Source organism: Amphibalanus amphitrite, unplaced genomic scaffold (assembly GCF_019059575.1).
Source record: "Amphibalanus amphitrite isolate SeventyFive unplaced genomic scaffold, NRLGWU_Aamphi_draft 000000F_arrow, whole genome shotgun sequence".
NCBI classification, from domain to species: Eukaryota; Metazoa; Arthropoda; class Thecostraca; order Balanomorpha; family Balanidae; genus Amphibalanus; species Amphibalanus amphitrite.
In genome coordinates, this window is record NW_024881498.1 from 1,205,427 (window position 1) to 1,227,330 (window position 21,904).

Genomic DNA, 21,904 nt, shown 5'->3' on the forward strand with positions numbered 1-21,904 from the left:
GCCGGCCCGCGGCCGATGCGCCCGACGCGGAGGCAGTGGGCGGCGCTGTAGGAGAGGAGGCGCCCCACACGCCCGATGATGCTGTAGACGCTGTGGAGGCGGCAGCGGTCGATGCGCCAGACGGCGCAGCGGCCCGCCAGCCCGCGGCCGATGCGCACGACGCGGAGGCAGTGGGGGGCGCTGATGGACAGGCTCCGGTGGACGCGCCCGCCCGTCGTCGAGGCGACCAGCACCTGCTGGCTCGCAATTATGTCCCCGCCGAGTTCGAGCCGCCGGCTGGCATGCAGCTGGGCCGAATGGACACCGTCTGTGCCCATTGTGGAGCGCTGCGCTGGCGTGCCGAGCCCGCAGGCGCCTGTTGCCATCAGGGCAAGGTGCAGCTTGACTTCCATCCCCCGCCGCCGGACGAGATGGTGGAGCTGATGACCCCCGGCACGGCGTTCTATGACGAGTTTCGGGGCAAAATTCGCGCTTACAACACGGCCTTCCAGCTGGCCAGTATGGGGTGCAACGTCGTCCGACACGACGGGGCGTATCACGCGGCTTTCACCGTTCAGGGTAGCGTGTGTCATCGTATGGGATCTCTACTGCCCGCTCGCGGCGGCGAGGAGCAGTTCATGCAGGTGTATTTCCTCGACGCAGACGAGGCCACCGCGCGACGTGCCACCATGTGTGGCGGCCTCGACAGAGCCGTTCTCGACATCCTTTTGGGCATGCTGCACGAGCACAACAACTACGTGCGTGCGCTCCAGCCGGCTCTGCTGATGGCGCGCGGTGTGCCGAACTGCCGGATCGTGTTGTCGGCCGAACACCGGCCGCTGTCGGAGCACGAGCGCCGGTTCAATCTACCGATCGGTCGCGAAGTGGCGGTCCTGATGCCCAATGAGATGGGGGGCCGGCGCGACATCGTCGTTCGCGAGCGCGGCGGACAACTGTTCCGCATCGACGAACTGAGCCGCCAGTACGACCCGCTGCTCTATGTGCTGCTGCACCCGCGCGGCACGGACGGGTGGTCGCTCGAGCTGAAGGCCGAGCGCGGCGTCACAATCCGTCAGTATGGTGCGTTCCACATGCGCTTCCGACCGGGTCATTTCAATCTCATTCCGCGAGGGGGCCGGCTGTTTCAACAGTACCTGGTGGACACTGAGGCAAAAGCTGAGTCGAGTCGTCTGTCGTATGTGCGCGCGAACCAGGACGGCTTCAACGGCTTCCGCGCCGAGACCATCCGCGGCGTGCGAGACGCGCTGGCTGACGGCGAGGAGCACGGCCGAGCCGTCGGACGGCGCGTGGTGCTGCCGGCATCCGTAACGAGTAGTCCGCGCTTCATGATGGCCAAACTACAAGACGCTCTCTGCTACGTTCGAGACTTTGGCGCCGCCGACTTTTTCATCACCGTGACGTGCAACCCGGCCTGGCCAGAGATTGAGCAAACTCTGCGCACCCTCTACCCGGGAGAGAGGCCGGGCGACTACGATCGGCCGTGCGACCACCCTGACGTTGTCAGTCAGGTGTTTGACCTCAAGCTGCAGGCGCTGCTGAAGCAGCTGCGGGGCGGCATCCTGGGTCGACAGCGGGCCATTCTGCACACGATTGAGTGGCAGAAGCGTGGCCTGCCGCACGCTCACCTTCTGCTGTGGGTCGTGCCCGCCGACAAACCTCGCGCCGAAGACGTGGACACGTGCGTGTGCGCTGAGCTGCCAGATCCCGAGACCGATCCGGAACTGCACGCGATCGTCTGCACCAAGATGGTGCATGGTCCGTGCGGCGCGCTGAACCCGCAGGCGGTCTGCATGAAGGACGGCCGCTGTAGCGTCGGCTATCCGCGCCCGTATCTGGAGGCCACAGAGCTGCCAGAGCGCAGCTATCCCAAGTACAGGCGGCGCGCGCCGGAGGACGGCGGTCAACGTGCGCGGACGCCCGGACGGCGCGGTGTGGAAATCGACAACCGCTGGATCGTTCCCTACAATCCGCACATCCTTCGCGCGCTGGACTCACACGTCAACGTCGAGCTGATCACGCACGCGATGGGAGCGATCCGCTACTGCATCAAGTACGTCACCAAGGGCTCGGATAGGATCATGTTCGCCGTGCAGCCCGACGGCGTGGTTGACGAGGTGACCCAGTATCAGAACAGCCGGTACCTGGGATCCATGGAGGCAGCGTGGCGGCTGCTCGACCGACCAGTCCACGTCCATCATCCGCCGGTCCAGCGGCTGCAGCTGCATCTCGGTGACGACGAGAGACGTGTCGTGTTCCGCGGCGACGAAAACCTGGAAGCGGTCATCGCGGGCGAGCAGGCTAATCCATCCATGCTCACAGCCTTCTTTGAGCTGTGCCAGCGTGACGCGTTCGCGGCGACACTCCTCTACCCAGAGGTGCCGCGATACTACACGTGGCAGGTGCGACGCGGCCGGGGCGCAGACGCCCGTCCGGCCCACTGGAAACGCCGCGTCCGTGGCCAGCCTCACCCCGAGGTGCCGGGCGTGGTTGCCTCTGAGACTCTGTCGCGCGTGTACACCACGACGCCGCGCGCGGGCGAAGTTTTCTTTCTTCGCCTGCTCCTTCACAGCGTCCGAGGTCCGCGCTCTTACGAGCACCTCCGCACGGTCGATGGCCGCGTGTGTGCCACCATGCGCGAGGCGTGCTCCGCACTGGGGCTGCTCGAGGACGGAGCGCACTGGGCGCGCGCACTGGAGGAGGCGAGTGTGACGCGCTTTGCAGGTGGTTTGCGTTTCCTCTTCGCTCTGATTCTGATCGAGGGAGAGGCTACGTGCGATCCCATGGCGCTGTGGATGAGGTTCGCGGACGCCCTGTCCGAGGACATCGCTCGCCGTCAGCGCACCGCTCGCGCGGCTGGCAGACGTGGTCTCACCGAGGACGAAGTGCGCCAGCAGGCGCTGCGGAAGATCGCTGGCATTCTCCGCCGGCTGCGCGGCAGATCTCTGGCGGAGTACGGACTGCCGGTGCCGCCGGTGCCGGACGCCGCCGCCGCCGCCGATGGCGACGACGACGAGCCGCCCGGCGGTCCCGAGTACGACCCGGCCGCTCTGGCCGATCGCGTTGAGCGCGACGAGCCGCGTCTGACGGATGACCAGCGCGCCGTCTATGACGAGGTGCTGCGACGGCTGGACAATGACGAGTCGGGTGTCATCTTCCTGCAAGCTCCAGGCGGCTGCGGGAAGACGTTCTTGGAGAACCTGCTGCTGGCCAAGGTGCGCAGCCGGGGACACGTGGCAGTTGCAGTGGCCACATCCGGCATCGCAGCCAGCCTGTTGGAGGGCGGCACGACTGCCCATCATCGGTTCAAGATCCCTCTGCAGCTGCATCCTGACAACGAGAACGTCTGCGGCATTGATCGCCGCTCTCCCGAGGCCGACTACCTTCGCCGCTGTCGCCTCATTGTATGGGACGAAGCGGCCATGACGAACCGGCGCGCCACTGAGGCGGTCGACCGGGCTCTCCAAGACGTCCGCGACAGGCAAGAGCTGTTTGGCGGCGTTCTGACGCTGCTCTCTGGCGACTGGAGACAGATCCTGCCAGTGGTGAAGCGCGGCGGGCGCGCAGAGGTTGTTGACGCCTGCCTCAAGTCATCGCCCATGTGGCCTCGGATCGACACCATGGAGCTCGCGACCAACATGCGGGCGTTGAACGGCGACGATCAGGCCGGTGAGTTCGCCAACTTCCTGCTGCGCGTCGGCGACGGCCGGCTGCCCGTCGTGGCACAGCCGGACTCGGTGCAGGTGCCCGAGTTGGTGGTCAGCCCGGCGCGCAGTCTCGCCGCCTTGGTCGATCGCATTTTCCCTGACATGGCCGGGCGACACCGTGATGAAGAGTGGCTGCATGAGCGCGCCATCCTCTCGCCGCTAAATGCGACCGTTGACAGGGCGAATGAGGCCGCGCTGGCCCTTCTGCCCGGCGAAACAGTCACGTACGCTAGCGTCGACACCATCAGTGACGACGACAACGAGGATCACGGGCCTCCGGTGCCCACCGAGGTGCTCAACGCGATCGACGTGTCGGGCATGCCGTCGCATCGACTTCAGGTCAAGGTCGGCGCCCCGGTCGTGTTGATGCGCAACCTCGACGCTCCGCGCGTCGTGAACGGCACGCTGTGCACGGTGCTGCGCGCCGCGCCCAACGTGCTCGAGCTGCGAATCGCCAGTGGAGTCGCGCGTGGCGAGACGCTGTTTTTGCCGCGCCTCCCTCTGGTGGTGAGCGCTGTCGATTCCGGCATCGGCCGACCATTCCGCCGCTGTCAGTTCCCCGTCAAGCTGTCATTCGCCATGACCATCAATCGCTGCCAAGGGCAGACTAAGCGACGCGTGGGCATATATCTGCCATCCCCGGCCTTCACTCATGGCCAGTTCTACGTGGCTCTCTCGCGCGTAGGCAGCTTTGATTCAGTCGAGGTGCTTTCCACGCACAACCATCGGACGCGGAATGTCGTATACAGAGAGGTTCTGTGAGGTGCGCGCGCCAGGATCGGGCGTCATACGGGTGCGTTATGGGGCGTTATCTTAGTTCGGTTGTCGAGCGACGATCGGATGTACCCCGCGTTGTGCCGTCCTTCACCCAATTGCTATGACGTTGAGCCCGGAGTGGCCGGAGGAAGCCCTTGCTCCTTGAGTGGGAGGGCCACTCTGTCTGTCCGGGTGGTCAATGTCGACGGCCAACTGTAGGCTGCGGCCAATCGTATTGGGCGTTAGGAAGCGGGTGCGTCATCGGCCGTAATCTTAAACGTTATCGGAAGTATAGTCAGGCGGCGGCGTCCAAGAGCGGTCAGATACTCCTGTGGTCAGTCGTGTGGTACGGCTGGTGGTCCGTGTGCTGGGATTTTTTAGTCTGGAAATGTTAGCGCGTCGCTGTTGGTTGTGAGACCCCCTTTCAGACGTGTGAACGTCTGAAGTCCGTTTCGTGTGATCGATCGGACACTTCACCCCTTGATAGGGGGAGTCTAAACCGCTGCGGGGCGAGTCTTACGTCTGAGCGTGTCAGTGAGTGAGTCCGTGTGCGAATGTGTGCGTGACTGTAACTGTGTCAACTGTCAGGTGTGACGGTTGTTAGGCGCGTCGCTGTCGGTTGTGAGACCCCCTTTCAGACGTGTGAACGTCTGAAGTCCGTGTCGTGTGATCGATCGGACACTTCACCCCTTGATAGGGGGAGTCTAAACCGCTGCGGGGCGAGTCTTACGTCGGGGGGTGCCAGTGAGTGAGTGCGTGGCTGCATCTGCATCCTGTGCTTAACCCTTTCGGTGCTGTGGGTATTTGGAGTGGTGAATGATTGCGCGTGAGTGAGTGTATGCCGGTACGCGCTGACGTAACGGGCCCTTAACCGTTATACTAAAAGTTTGACATCGTTAACGTAAGTTCATCAGGAGGCTGACATTGACATTTCAGTGTGCTTAACTCATTTCATTGTGCTTAAATCATATTTCAAAGTTACTTTAAAAACGTGTTAAGGGCGGGGTGCGCGCTCGGAGCACTTCCACGACAGTGCACCCTGGTAACAGGCTGTGTTCAGTGTGCGGAGCCGACCTTGATGTTCCCTATAAAACCTTCAATCTATCCATCACCTCGGCACGGCGACCCTGAACTATGCCTGGCTAAGACTCCGAGCCTTTTGACTTCCTTATGCCGTGTCCCTGACTACATTTCTCGCCACCATGCAGTTAACCAGCAGGGCCGCCAGTCATCGACACCGGCTGCCGCCAGCAGCCGCAGCTGACGCCAACAAACCCCGGATCCGATAAGCTCTGCCAGGCAATCGGACCAGACCAGTCCAGCTAATCCCAGCAAGTCATTCTGACTGTGTCTAATCCGGTCAGTGTGTCGCCTAATGCCGCTTTGACACTTTGCTTACTTCTGTTTCCTAATCGGCCTTCCTATTGTGTATCGCCATAGCAGCACGCTACATTTACACTACTTCTACTTCACTGCTCTTTTTCTCCTACTGAGCATGCTGCCTACACAGGGCGGTTTTTGTAGCGTAGCTTAGCACGCCAGCATTACCGCTGTCAACCTTCTGAATTCATGTCAGAATGATTCGCCATGTCAACTACTGTGACCTGTCCCCTGGCCCAGTTAGGTAAATCGCTGCTGCTAGATTTCACATAAACATTCACTGCTCGAATTGGCTAATCCCGTCGTTTGGCTGCTGCAAATCTCCTGTGGCCCAATCATGCGCGCGGAGCAAGCAAGTCACCTAGTATAGTATACTATTTGACTAGGATTGCGGGTTTTTTGAAACGCTCAGTTTTCGCAGCGAGCTTTTTCTCTTAGGGCCTGCGAGATAGCTGCGTACACACATATCTCTTCAGCATTGCGCGCCACACAGGAATGCGGCTGATTCACGTGCTTTTGTGAGCGAGGTGCTTCCCTCCGGGAGAAATTCGCCGTCCCCATATGCTTAACACAGAGCCGAGCGGCGGCTGACAGGTGGCCGGCTCTCGGGAGATCGGCAGCCGACACTCGAAAAATCGACAAGCCACCGCTGAATGCGCGTGCGAAAATGAGCGAGGTACCGCCGTTCGGGAGATCCGGCAGCCGGCGGCCGGCCGACGGCTGGAAAATTCCACCGGCCGGCCCGGCGGCAGTGTGTCGGGCGGCGGGCGGCGGGGCGGGGTTTCCCCGTCCAGCGGCCGGCAGCGCTGAGCCGAGTCGTTCCCACGGTCTGGCGGCCAGCTGGGTGGGGGCGGGATGGGGAGTGGGGCGGCCGATTGCCAGCCGCTTCTCCACGGGCAGGTGCTGCCACCTGCGCAGTAGTTGCACTGGCGGCCGCCAGGCCCGTGCGGCAAGCGGGCCGTGCGCGGTAGTTCCGCCAGCGGCCGCCAGATGGATATCGCCACACGCGTCGTGGCTAACCTGACGAAGCTACAAAAAGTTAGATAACTTTAATAAGAGGGACGGTAAAGCCACAATTCCAACGCTGAATGCTAGGCAAAAGCAAAGGGATCCAACACAACCATCTGTATTTACTGTATTTACCCTTTTCAGTCAGCGATAAGCCCCAGCATTCGCACCGCTGTAAAACTCGCAAGCTGTTCACCGTGCAGTGTATTGGATTATAACCACCCACCGGCTCTCTCGACGTATGTGTAATCGATTAATAGGTAGGACGCAAAGAGCAAGTGATAAATTATAGTTAGGTAGGTAAAAATGATAATTGATAGGTAGGTGAAACAAAATACGAAAAGTAGGTGAAAGTAAATACGATTTGGAAATAAGCATAACTCAAATTGCAAATATTTCATTGAAAACAAATCAAAACGATCTGAGACCAAGGCAAATTTGCAAAGTCTTTGGTCATCTAAATACGTCTGATTTAAACGTTCTTTGCGGCATTTAGGCAAGTAAATACCAAGTACTTTGGCAGGTTTTCAGTACATTAGAAAGTTTTCAGTACATTACCAAGTAGCAGGTGATACAGCAAGCTGGCAGGTACTTTGCCAAGTTCAACAAGTTTTTCGTGAATATCTAAGCTTCTAGACGTCCGATTAACACGGGACGAACACCAATCGATCCCAAATTTTCTCCCTCATACTTTGATTGCCAAAGCGACGCGGAGCGAGCCAAGATATCTTGTATAGTATACTATTTGAGTAGGATTGCGGGTTTTTTGAAACGCTCAGTTTTTGCAGCGAGCTTTTCCTGTTAGGGCTTGCGAGATAGCTGCGTGCACACATATCTCTTCAACATTGCGCGTTACATGGAATGCGGCTGAATTCACTTGCGATTGTGAGTGAGGTATCCCCAGTTGGAAGATTCGGCTGTAGAATATGTAGTTTTAAATACGTAGTTTGACGTAGATCTCGGAAAAGTGAGATACGGCCACAAATGAGTGTGGGTACCTCTGTCCTGAAGATTCTGATCGGCGCCGATTGAAATAAGTCGCCCTGCATATCTCGGCTTATTGACGACCGATTGACACGGGACAAACACCGATCGATACCAAATGGCTCTGGGGGGGGGGGGGGGGGATAGAGTGGCAAGTTTTTCTACCCGACGAACCCGGAATTATCCCGAGGGGGTAGGGGTGGGAGCAAGGGGGGGCAAGTACAAGTACCAAGCAAGTACCAAGTACTTTCGCAAGTACAAGTACCAAGTACTTTTACAAGTACCAAGCAACTACCAAGTACTTATGCAAATACCACGCAGGTACCAAGTACTTTGGCAAATACCGAGTACTTATGCAAATACCAAGCAAGTACCAAGTACTTTGGCAAGTACCGAGAACTTTCGCAAGTACCAAGCAAGTACCAAGTACTTTTGCAAGTTCAGCAAGTTTTTCGCCAATATCGAAGCTTCTAGACGTCCGATCGTCACCGGAAAAACACCATTCGATCCCAAATTTTCTCCCGAATCTTTTTATGGCCAAAGCGACGCGGAGCGAGCCAAGATATCTTGTCTATATTACTATTTGAGGAGGGTGCGTCTGTCCGTTACCGAGGTCCCGACTTGGTCGTGCTTTGCGTGGACTACAGGCCAGACCGTTGCACCTAGCGCCCTGAAATTTGCACAACTTATAGATGAAGGATGCGCGACGTGCCTTTGAGGGGTCTGGGCTCGATCAGATTGGTAGGGAGCGCGTGGCGTGTGCTCAAAAAGTGCAAATTCGCGTCATAGACTTTACATGTATAAATCGGCTTGCAAAATCGGGCGAAAATGGCTAAATTTGCCCGACACGGGTCCGATCCCCGTGCAATATCTCGGTAACCGTGGCCCCGATCGGTACGGGGAAAACAGCATCGTGTAGAGAATCGAACGGGCTATTAAATGGTGTGCGGCGCAGGGGATGGCACGCGCCACGTGCACCCGTGAGGACACTTTTATTGGAAAAATTGCGGTTTTTGACGGATTTTGGAATTAATTTTATTTTTAGGTGACCGTTAAATGGAGTGAGCTAAAACAACGCCTATTTGCAAGAGGAATGTACCGCCTCTCATATAAAAATTGTGAAAAGCTGATTGATCCAAATCAAGGTGGTGCAAATCACAGGAGAAAATGGTGTTTGTCAATGATGTGCCACTTTATTCATTACACGAGTTTTGCTGCATAACCTGATACCTTTGGCAATTGAATATGGTACCATTGGATAGAGCATTCAATTCTGTCCAATATTCACTCTTCATTTTTGCATGATGAGCAACAGTACTCTTAAAAATGTAAATGTTCCAAACCATTACATTGTCATTTTTAGCGAAATTCATCGATGGCCCTCAAAAGACTTCATGCCAGTTTTCGAATCAATCTTAAGTAGAACGCATGATAATACGACACGGGCACCTCGATGCGATGCATCTTTTTTGTTTTATTACAAAATGCTTGGCCGTCAAAAAGCAATCGAACGAAATGGATACCAACCAAATTGACACAAACCAATCCAATATCCACGGGTCAAAAACAACCCTTCTTCGCGTTGCGGAGCACGCGGGTAACCCTAGTTTTAGAACTACATTTTGTAGCAGTGCCAATGTCATGCTATCAAGCTTGCATTCAGCATTGTAATGTTGTGTAATTGCCATGGACGGAACTGCTTGCTTAATTCTACCCTCGATAATAGTGAAAAAAACAAGCTGTAAATCAACTAGGTACCTACACTTTTTTATCCAACGTAAGAAAATTAAGTCCACTTTAAAACTGTTGATTTTGTAATTAAAGCAATTGACGAGCTGGTTAAAACATGTGACATTTATTTTAAAACAACCAAAACGCAGTCATGTGTCAGTTATTTTAAGCTGAATGTCATGTTTTAACCCGTCTTTCAATTGTTTGAGTTTAGAAATCAATTGCTTTAAATTGGACTTCCATTTGTCTTAAATTGGATTTGAAATGGTGTACATCCCAAGGAGTTGTCTTCTGACAGTAGGAATTTATGTCTGTAAAACATGAATGAAAAATAGCAGATAAAACTCAGGCTAACTATCAACATTTTATTGTATTGTAGGTGTTGGTACCTGGGCATTTAACATTCATAGAGCTAAGAGCATTAACAGAAGCTTAAAAGCTCATCATCTAACTGAAATGCATGCATGCATAAGGGAAATTGTGCAGTGACAGATGTTATCAAGACATGTCCACCAATATACCTACCTCAGAAACAGTTCTTACTTCTTCTTAATGGCTGTTGCAATGGCATCACAATAATATGGTAACAGGCAGCCTTGTGCAGGGTTAGATCCAGGAAAACTCCAAGGGGGGCCATGAATCGAAGTGGTGCCCCTACCTATATCCAAAATAAAAAACTCAACGGATTTCAGCCACTTCATTTTTATGGTGACCTATTTTCAGTTTTGCAATTTTTAAATTTTTGTGTGTATTGCCCCTGGCGGGCCTGTGGTGCCCCTGCTAGGCCGCAGGTGCCCCTGATAGGTTTGTAGTGCCTCTGAAAGGACTGTGGTGCCCGGACAAGCCTGAAGTGTCCCCACAGGCCCGTGGTGCCCCTGACAGGCCCAAAGCGCCCCTGCGAGGCCGGTGGTGCCCCTGCGAGGCCGGTGGTGCTTCTGGCAGACCTCTGGTGCCCCTGGCAGGTCTGTGGTGGCCCTGGCAGACCTGTGGTGCTTCTGCTAGGCCGATGGTGCCCCTGACAACCCTGTGGTGTCCCTGACAGGGCACCTTCTGGATGGTGCCCCCTTAGGAGACCTCTGGGTTGAAGCTCCCGTCGGTGACCTCCGTGGTGAATAAAAAAAAAAAACTCCGTGATGGTGCAGCACCACGGGAGGCCCAAGGGGGGGGGGCATGGCCCCCATGGCCCCCTTTGATCCGCCACTGGTTGTGTCTTGTTGAGGCCTGAGGGACCCTGACCAATTGATCTTTATTTTAAATTGTCCTATTTATACATATGGGCGGATTTTCCAGGCCAGAGCTGTTATAACAATCATCTTGATCACTATAGTCTGTTTTTATAACGATGGCAGATAGCTTTAAGCGCGTTAGTGACAAGTACACGCGAGACATCAATGCATTTAACACTGGCCAGCTAAAAATATCATCTTGCTCTTGATTTCACCCTTCGACCTTCTGTTAAATCCTACTGCTCGTCTCGTGCCATACTCATTTGTCCGCCTAGAGCGATCCGCCATCATTAAAAAAAAAAACGACTGTAATTATTGACTTGATTGACAAGCCCTCAAATGTTAATGTCACCTGGGCCCAATATTACCAAATGCTGTGAATGCACATTCACGGCATTTGGTAACATTCATAAGTATTCAACATTCATTTATTCATTCATTCAGGCAACATTCATAATAATTCACGCAATTTAGCACTTTCGGCGAGATTACCTAGAAGTAAATAAAAAGAATGCAATTCATATTATTGCCGGTAACTCCAGTGGGCGGCCAGTGCCGGCAAATCTTATAAGTTGTTCACAGCGTTGGTAAGTTTGGGTCCTCCTTACATTTTGCACTTTTGGGGCTAACAACAAAACAATATTAAGTGGATTCTAAAGCTTACCGACATATCTTCCTACTTGCTAAGGTACATAACGCTTTGCTGTCCAACTCAATGATCATTGATGACATAATATGATGACAATCATGCATAGGCTGCAGACTGCAGGACGCTGGACGTTATGCCCATCATCCACCACAATGGACTGTCAATGCATTTTTTAACCCAGCTCTCACTATCAGTCAACTCAGCGGTCAGATGCGCCATCCACTGAGCTATCATTGATCCACTGAGCCTCAGTGCAACAACCCGTTAATATGGGCAGTAATCGACAAGCCATGTGCGGATTGCTCATGATCATCAATACATACATACATACATATTACATACATACATAACAACGTTACAAGGGAACGTTACAAGGGAACAAACCGTAAAAGGAAATAAGCTTTGTGCCCTCGTATCGATGCATATGTAAAAATAATTAAGTAGGGGAGAGTGGGGCAAAGCGGCCACCCGGGGCAAAGCGGCCACCCATCGTTTTAGCCCTTCATAGCTGGCGTCAGTTCCAATTTATGGTTTCCAATTATACTTCTCTTCACGGTCGTTCGAATGAGCCAGACCGGGGTTTCAGGCCCATCACCATTGTTCTGTGAAACACGGAAAAGCATTTCTTGCCAGGTTACCAACTATGTTTACAATTTTTTAATGTTATGTTATTCCATAACCGTTTGGAATTTTTATCAGCGTTCTTGTCCATGCATTGCATGCTTATCGTACATGTATTCTACCAAGTGTAATGCTTTTTACCCCACTAATAGCTAAGCTGGAATATTTTTGTCTCGGACGGTGTGCGCGGGGCAAAGTGGCCGGGGCAAAGTGCCCCCCCCCCCCCAATTGGCCATAAGTTGCTTCCATCTGGATAAAAAAAACATTATTTATATTCAAATGTGTCGTCATGCATTCATCTTGGCCACTTTTCAGTTGCATGAGTTACCAAATAATGCAATTAAATGTTTTTTTTTGAAAATCCTTTCTTTGTTTACCGACAGGTGGAAGATGATAAAGTAAACATCCATCCTCGCTTAACCTTGTCACCATCAAATACCCTAGTCGTACACGAGGCAACTATTTTGTTTCTCATATCGGGACTTGAGAAGACGCCGGTGGCCGCTTTGCCCCGGGTATGGGGCAAAGTGGCCAATATGCATAGGTTTAAAGTTTTGTCAATATCTTAAATATGTGAACGCCTTTGGAAATAAAACGCAGTTGAAATAAAAGGCAACTTAATAGGGGTCACATTGGTATAGAAAGAATCTTTCCAAGTTTAACCCGCGCCCTGCTGGGGGTCCTGGATTTCCACGCCCTGCTGGGGGGGGGGGGTGTTTGAACACCCCCCCTTGTAACTCGGCTCCTGGGCCACGTAGCGATACGCGGAAGGCGGCGTTCGAAAGAGCGTAAAAAATAATGACGAAATCACTTCGGTCAATTTTTTGGTCAGGTCAAAGGTCAGGTCACCAGAGGTCATTGAAGGCAAAATTTCGCCGATTTCCAGGTCGAATGTCGACAATTTCCAAGAAGCCAGCGCATAACTCGGGAACCAATAGAGCTACAGCGCCGCGGAAAAGCGCATTCGTTAGCCCTATTAACGCCCTTTCTGAGTAATTCTCTCAGATTTGACCTAACGTCAACGGTTTTGCCTGCAGGGGGCAAAAACTGCAAAAATAGCCGATTTTTTCGAAAACAGTTTTTCTGCAATAACTTTTGATCCAAGCATTGTACGAGCTTACTTTTACCGGCATCGTGTTCCTCTCGTCAAGACGCATCGAATGAACTATAACTTGACCTTGAAAGGTCAACTTGAAAATTTGACCTCAGGTCAAGGTCATGACCTGACCGGAAAGGGTCATGTTGCATATCAGTAGATCCGTATCGTCGAGCTGAACACATCTAAGGCGTTTTCATCGCTCTAGCATGCCTCTATCAAAAGTTATTTGCGAAAAACTGTTAGATACCATTCGTGACCTAAGATTACCTCAGGGCATAAACAAGGGTCACGGACACCATTTTCAAGTTCAGTGTGTCTAAACCACTTGTATTTCGGTGTTTGGGAGTGTTTATAACGTCTTTCATCCAAAAGAGGCGCATTTCAATTTTCTCCCATTGACTTATAATGGGGAGGTCGCAAAATTGACCTGACCTTAGGTCATCGATATCAAAATTCTGAGATATACATTTTGTACATGCTATTGCTCTTAGCAATCGCTGAAAGTTTCAAAGCGATCGGTCACTCGGTGTAGCTATGACAGACATTGAAAGTTTTTATGAGGTGAGGTCACTTCAAGTGACCTGGTGACCTGACCTTGAATGACCTTGGTCTGAAATTTTCACAACATGTGTAGAATTGATGTATGATAAGGTGTACCAAAAACGGCGGCGCTCCGCGCCGCCGTTTTTGAGATATTCGCGAAAAACCACAGGGGGGGGGGTGTTCAAACACCCCCCCCCAGCAGGGCGCGGGTTAAAAATCAAGCGTTGACATCGTGAGAAGCGTTAGGGTGGCCGCTTTGCCCCACTCTCCCCTATGCCTGCCCAGAATTGTTAGTTACAAAAGGACAAAGCTTCTTTTGTTATCAATGATACTTTCATAAAAGTGCTCTTTTTTAATGTGGTGAGCAGTTCTCATCATCTTGCTCAAGCTCTAACAAAGGTCTGTCTCCTCTGTTGACAGGATGAACAAGAAGATGACGACACCAGCGAAGAAGAGTTTGTTTTTGCGGCTGCTGATCTAAGGTCAGTAAAGTAGATACTAGTCACTTTTTGTATGACATAACGTGTAGGTATTTCATTAACAAACGTGTCTTTATCGCTATGTCCAAACATATTGCTGTTGTTATTGTGTGGAACAGCTTTATACTGATCTGAAAGTCAAACACATGGGGAATCTGTTTTGTTTCATATTCATGGTGCCAGCTGTTGTTGGGATAGTGTCGGAAAGAGGCTACCTTACCTTTCAGTTCATCAGGTTTGCATTAGCCAGAATTGTTAGCCTCAGGCGGGGGAGGTGACAAATAGAAATGCTCGTTGCACGATATGCATACGGCATACTCGTATCGTAGGTATGCTACAGTTAATATGCGAAATTCGCTAGTTTGCAACAGAACTAGTTTCATTGCAAACTACCTGATTGGCCAGTTATTTTGCAAACAAAATAGTTTGAATGCGACCATCGTACAATATAAAGTACCTAGTTTCGTTGCACCGGAAGTACATGGCTATGATGCAGGGCTGCGGAGTCGGAGTCGGAGTCGGTCGGAGTCGACAGTTTTGCCCGGAGTGGGAGTCGGAGTTCGAGTCGTCAAAATCTTCCCGACTCAGACTCCGGAATCGTGGTTAACGCTGCATGGCTCAACGTCATGCCCTGCACCTGTTTGCTTGACGATACGAGCTCGTTGAGCTTTCGAAATCCGATTTTGTCAAAAAAGTTACGTTCCAAACTGGCGGATTTCGTATATGTAGCATACATATAGGTACATTATTATTCGCATGATTGTTGATAAGGCATTTTGTTTCAGGGACCTGCGAGATCAACAGCGGAGAAGCAAAGTCCATGGCTTCGTTGACATAACAGTACCTGCCATGACTGATCTTCAGTACAAGGAGAACTTCCGCATGCAACGCGCCACAGTGGCCAGAATTGTTGATGTTTTGGTTGAGCAGACGCCTGAAGAAGAGAAGGAAGCCGAGAAGCAGAAGCTGGAGTTCAGGCTACTGCTGTTCCTGTACTATGCTGGCAGCATGATCAGTTTTCGAAAAGTGTGCGTATTGTTTGGCATCTCTGTGTCAACCGCATGGCGATATGTGGACAACATTGTGACCACTCTGTCAAGTCTTTGCGCACGCTATGTACGTTTCGCCTCACCGCCCATCCTTGAAGCAGTGATGGCCGATTTTCACCAGCGCTGTGGCATTAACGGCATCATCGGCGTAGTGGATGGATGTCACATTCCGATTGAGCGTCCGAGTGAGCAAGAGCATGCATACGTCAATCGCAAAGGGTACCATTCCATCAACCTGATGGCTGTTTGTGATGCCCAAGGAAAGTTCTTGGATGTTTGCATCGGATGGCCTGGTTCCGTTCACGATGCCAGGGTTTGGAAAAACTCCACTCTCGGAAAGCTCCTCGAAGACGAAAATTTTCGACTACACACGCTCCCACTGGACAGCTTCATCATCGGTGATTCTGCATTCCAGCTGAAGCCCTGGCTGATCACACCATTCCGTCACAACCAAATGGGACAGGGAGTTCATACGGCTGCGCAGAAGAGACTCTTCAACAAGAAATTAAGCTCTGTTCGGGCAGTAGTCGAACATTCGTTTGGCTTGCTGAAGGGAAGATTCCGTCGCCTGAAGTATCTCGAAGCAAAGTCTGTGAAGAAGGCGATAGACATTACATGTGCTGCGTGTGTGCTACACAATCTATGCATGGCAGACGACGATGACTGGGTGGATGACGGTCAACTACCTGACGGTGATGCGATGGGAGCCGAAGTAGCTCCGAATGCCGATGCTGACGCCGAAGCGGCCACTGCTGAGGCGGCCACTGGTCGACGAAACCGACTGGTGGATGAGGTCCTGCTGCTTCGCTAGCGGTAAGCTGACCGTCTTTAATGTTTACTTGAACGGTTGCTCAGTAAGTTTAAAATAATCCTTTGGGAAAACACATTTCATTTCATCCACGATGTCATTGAAGCTGTGTATGACATAAATCTACCTACTTAGAGTAACATGTCACCTAATGAACATTGTGCAGCCTAGTTGCCAGTATTTCCATATAAGTTCTTCATTTTTATTTTACTATTGCATAGTAGCACCAATGATGACACCTATGTGACGCTTGGCCAATATTGTTCAAACAGTAAATGCCATTTCTCGACAAACCGATGTTATTCATAGAGGCACCTTCATTGCATGTAAGGTCTCCAATACTTTATTCATTCATTTGTTTCATATTTGCAGGACCTTCATCACATCAGGCGTGTCGTGTCAGCCTGGCGTACCCGGGTGAATGTTCCTGGCACGTCTGACTGGTTGGCACCTGCTGACTGCTGCTCTTCGAGATACGTGAGGCGACGGAATCTTCCCTTCGGCAAGCCAAACGAATGTTCGACTACTGCCCGAACAGAGCTTAATTTCTTGTTGAAGTCTGTTCTGCGCAGCCGTATGAACTCCCTGTCCCATTTGGTTGTGTGATCAGCCAGGGCTTCAGCTGGAATGCAGAATCGCCGATGATGAAGCTGTCCAGTGGGAGCGTGTGTAGTCGGAAACAACCAAAAACTTTCCCTGGGCATCACAAACAGCCACCAGGTACCCTTTGCGATTGACGTATGCATGCTCTTGCTCACTCGGACGCTCAATCGGAATGTGACATCCATCCACTACGCCGATGATGCCGTTAATGCCACAGCGCAATTGATTCTGTAATCTGTAATGGATCTCACGGGTTCTTGAAACTAGATCCGTTCGTTGTCGTCTGCTTTGTAGGCACTTATTTTTGACAAAGCCGATAATAGGACAAAGACAATGTTACTTTATAGTCACTCGAAATTAGCAAATAAACGCACAAACGCGGCCCATGCTAAATAACGATCGAGACCATGAATGGCCTATTTTCCCGCCCAGTGTGGCATTAATAAGCACAATGTTGTTTGTTTAAAATTCAAAACTTTTGTGTTGCCATCACCACTGGGCAGGGAACCGTTTTTTTCTTTCTGTGTGACTGATATATCGGGATTTTAGCACTCGACGTATTATTGGCTTTTTCAAAATAGGACTACCTACCACGCGGCGACGAAGGCTGTGCGTACAGCTGCCTTTCACAAAGCCTTTGTGAACTTGCTTAGTCTCTCGATTTTGCAGGTCTTCCAAGGCTTGCTCTATACGGCTAACGCGATGAGCGTTAACTATGCCTCTCATTACTGAAGTTATGGGAAGTTCGCAATTGCAATCGCATCCTGTGACGGGCATTGCACGCGGTCCTGCGATTTGTAATGTGATACTCGGCCATCTAGCATAAAATGTACAGTGACGCCACCGATATAGATGACGCCACCGCACCTTTGCACGCGGTTGATATGCTACCGTTCGAATGTTCGTTTCTTGGTGGGAATACCTGTCAGCCATTCATCGGGCATTTTATTTACATTATTGTGATTCGTGCCAGCTTGTTAGCGACTGTGTTGTACGGCAGAAATCGTGTGGGATGTCGTGTTTGCGATTCACTAACTGCTGCTCAGCTTGCAACCTATTGCAAAGAAAAGTTTATGACGATGAGCATTATGTGTGCAAGAACTGTTAAAATACATGTTGGTACGAGCCAGCCGTCCTCGGTGAAGTGCTGATTTAGAATCATCTTACTTTTGACATGCCAAAATCGAATGCCTTTTTCATGCTTACGAGTAATACAATGAAACCCTGTGCAACTTTGCCTTTATCAATCATAGCGCTATTTATCATGTCAGTGGGAGGCAAGCAGCGAAGATAATTTCAAATGCCGTTCTTCCGAAGCTCAGTTATTTAGCTAACACGGCCATCACAGGCCACAGCCAGACGATATGGTGAAGACAACGTCGGACACGACAAATTTGTACACTTGTATTGTACGAGTATCACAGCCCCGACCCTGACTGTTCACACATGAAAGCACCTGAGATCTGCAGATCTAGCTGCGACAAGTACAGCGCCTAGCGTATGCATTTGGCATACTTTACTGCAGTATATGGAAGGCGTCAATACTGCAGTATAAGGAAGGCGTTAAAACTGAAAGCACTTATCAAAACAACTTATGCGTCAAAAAGTGACAGTGACACTGACAGCCAGTGACAGCCCATCATGACGACTACAAACCGAGCCGTGACATTGGAAAGTGCACAGTACGGGCACGACGCACACCATAGCTTCACTGACATGCCCCGCGGTCAACAGAAAATAGCAGTCTTATCTTCAAAACACAAACAAATCAATAAATACCTCTGATGCTACCTCTGTTGCATCATACAACTCGCTTTCAGGCCTTCAGTCACTGTCAGTCAGGACAGCTTCTATTAGGTCAGAGTCGCTTTCACTGGAGTCGCTCTCCAGACACAACTTGAAAAGCTTGACCATTTTCTTGGGGGTGAACTCATGACCCATTGCTTCCAACGCCTGTCTTTTAAATTGCTGAGCTACTTGCTGCAGCGACTGGTGTTGGGACGCGGCATTGGGCTTCTCGTTTCGATGCTCAGCTTGTCCCGCTTGTTGGCTGGCGGCTAAGCGTTCCAAAGCAGCGGTTCGGCGTTCATAATTTTTGGCCTTTGTCTTTTCGATGGCACTTTTCTGTCGCACCCACTCTGAAAGTGCATCGTAGCCGCCACCCCCTCGGACCGGCCTCGTTTTAGATCCAGTGGATCTGGTGGGCGGCTCGGGCAAGCTCGTCTCATGGCGAGCGGCTCTGGAAGGACGGGATGAGAGCTCGTCGTCGGTTTGGTTCGAAGCTGCCATTGTAGCTCCTTGATCCTGGTGCGTAGTACCGCTGGTTGATGGCTTGGCTTCGTTTCCCTGTAACGATGAGGCCACGTATGGGGGAGAGACGGCCGGGTTGCCTTCCATGATGAGCTGCATTTGCTCGAAGAAAGGCCAGGCGGGTAAGGACCCCCTGCCGCTCGCCTTCGGTCCATCGTTGTCCTTCACTCGCCGGTAGGAAGCAGTCAGCGAGTTCTATTTCAGCCGTGCTGAATCGGGTGGAACTCCAACGGCATCGCCTACCTCCTGCCAATGGACCTTCTTGGCTGAGGGCATCATTGTTACCAGGGCACTAAAGAGTCGGGTACTCCAAAGTTTTTCCTAGTATATACTAGAATTATACTATATCAACTAGAAAAGCAACTAGAATCGGGAGCTTACAACTATATACCGAAAATTATCCCAGGATATGGCTGCACTCAAGCGCGGCGCAGCTGGCGCTTGTGTTTCAATACATTGCGCTTCATATTTATACACAGGGCGGCCTGTAGTTTCACGCGGTTCCATGGTGTTCTCTCTTCAGAGTTCAGAGATTGTAAATTGTGCTGGCTAATTATTTAAAGGGACCCTCCCACCTTCAAAAAAGTTAATGAATTGGCATGAAAGTGATGTCGCTCGGTTCAGAAAGAGCAAAAACGAATATCTACCAAATTTCATAGAAAAATATTCACCGGTTTTCAAGATATTAGACTTTTACTTTTGTTTACTTTTTGGGATCTCCGCTGTTCCTAGCGACTTTATTTGAAAGTGCGGCATTTGTTGCGCGCAAAGCAGCATATACCACGGCGTGCTACAAAACGTTTTAGTCAAACATTTAACGGACGTTTGAAAGCCTGATGACGTCATCAGATTCCCGTAATGGTTAAGAGATAGGGACCACGCTGGTCCCACCCTGCAAGTAAAGGAAGGAAATTTCTTGAACACCATAAAGCTGCGGGGGTTGCGACCAGGATAAATGGTGGTTTCTGAGCCTGGCCGCAAACTTCGCTATCTCAACTCAAAACTAATGTTAAGGTGGGAGGGTCCCTTTAATAACTATATTATACACAAAAAAATCCGCTCTTTAATATGCAATGAATTTGCATTTCTGGGCAGTTGTGTGCAAATCTGCAAATTGCTGAACTTGAATTTGAGTGGGGGGCTGCAGCCTCGCTCTCTCATTCTTAAAAAGAAGTTTCAATGTTCTTTATCAAATGTGAGACATGAAGACACCTTTGGACTTAACTGTGAGCATGTTTTGCATATAAGTTGTGTTGCAAAGATTGCTTACACCAGCTTTATCTGTTTGCAAGGGTAGCTCTCGTACGACATTTGTGTATTGTCTATTCTAAGTTGGTCGTTTGTATATATTTTTATAGCTCTGACAGGCTGACGAAGGAAGACTGAAGTCTTCTGAAAGCTATCATTACTAAGAAATAAAGCTGGTGTTTTGAACAGTGTCCCAAAATTTTATTTGGGCTTGGGTGTTGGAGGGAGATACTCCGCACCACAAAGAGGGCTGAGAGTGGATAATCGCCAGTAAGAAAGACACAAAAAATTTGAAACAGGGATCATCAGTTTTTTTAATGATTCAATGTAATATGGATAATGGAGGTACCGTAAAATGGGGTGTTAAGGGACAGTGGGGTGTTAAGGGACAGTTGCATGGGAAAAACTTTGAGTCATATTAACTTCCTAATTTGAGAAGGTTCAATAAAAACTTCAGTGTGGTAGTTGACACTGTTTTGCTCTTGACCATAGGAGAAAATGGTATGGTTTTTCATGCAAGTGATTTGGTTCAAAAATGGATTTGAAAATCATGCTACATTTTCACAAAATTGAAATATCTCCAAAACTCTGTGTTTACCACATAAACTAGTGGGTGTACAGGGAAAATGAATGCATAGGTGTATTGTCCCATGTATTGCACATGTTTCCTGAAAAACTTGTGCAAATCCACCCATTCATTCATCATCCTCTTCCTCTTTTTCGGATACATGCATATTTTGAGGTGGATGTGGGGTGCTAAGGAACAGGGAAGAAAAAATAAAAAATAATATCTAAATATGATTTAATTAAGTAGGCATGGAAAACACCAAATTCCACATAAAATGCTGGCAAGTTCATGCTTTTATCTCTAACACATCTTAAGTTATGTAACAAAACATCTCAACACTCTTTTACAATGATGGGTCAATGGAGACTGATGTAAGTAAATGTGATGTCATCATAAAAAGGCTTAAACAAAGAGCGCAACATAATGACAAGTGACAAGCTTCAACATGGGTTTTTATTGATGACAGAAGATTACTTTTTGGTTCTGTTTACCTTATAAATAGCACATTTTCCACAAGCGTAAACTGCATTACACATAATTGGCTAAAAAGGTCATTAGTGGTAAATGAACCTGACTTGTTTTGTGACAGAATATGCAAAACACTTCAATAAATAAATTGTGTGCCCTTCCACACCCCAATTGTGGGCATTTGATGACCATTTCTTGGAATAATATAGGTGTCCCTTAACACCCCACATTGGGGTGCTAAGGGACAGTGATGAAAAATAATAAAAAATAATATGCAGGTATAAATCTTAAAAACTTTAATGTGGCAGGCATGTAAAGCACCAAATTCCACATAAAATGCTGACAATTTGATGATTCTATCTCCAACCCTTCTTGAGTTATATAACAAAACACCTCAAAACTGTCCCTTAACACCCCATTTTACGGTACCTAGGTTAAAGCCAGCCAGCGAATGTATGTGCAAGTGCTCTTTATTGGTAAAATTAGGGGTGCAAAATTGTTCTGGAAAATTGGATATAAAAGGGGAAAATTGATTTCATTTGGATGTCACTTCCCACCCAAAACTGGCAAGTTTTGGGTCACTGGTTTTGGACAAATTTAACAATAGAATATCACTGTCCCAGCTGAATAACATCAACAAATAATTCATCATACTCTGTGTAAGCATCTC

The 21,904-nt window shown here is 50.0% G+C and overlaps 1 protein-coding gene across 1 annotated transcript; it reads left to right on the forward strand.

Annotated features, from left to right (window-relative positions):
* Positions 1 to 281: 281 nt before the first annotated feature.
* LOC122378719 lies at positions 282 to 4,466 on the forward strand. The gene has a single exon (XM_043360197.1). It carries the CDS (start codon positions 282 to 284, stop codon positions 4,464 to 4,466), a length of 4,185 nt encoding a protein of 1,394 aa, XP_043216132.1.
* The last annotated feature ends 17,438 nt before the right edge of the window (positions 4,467 to 21,904 follow it).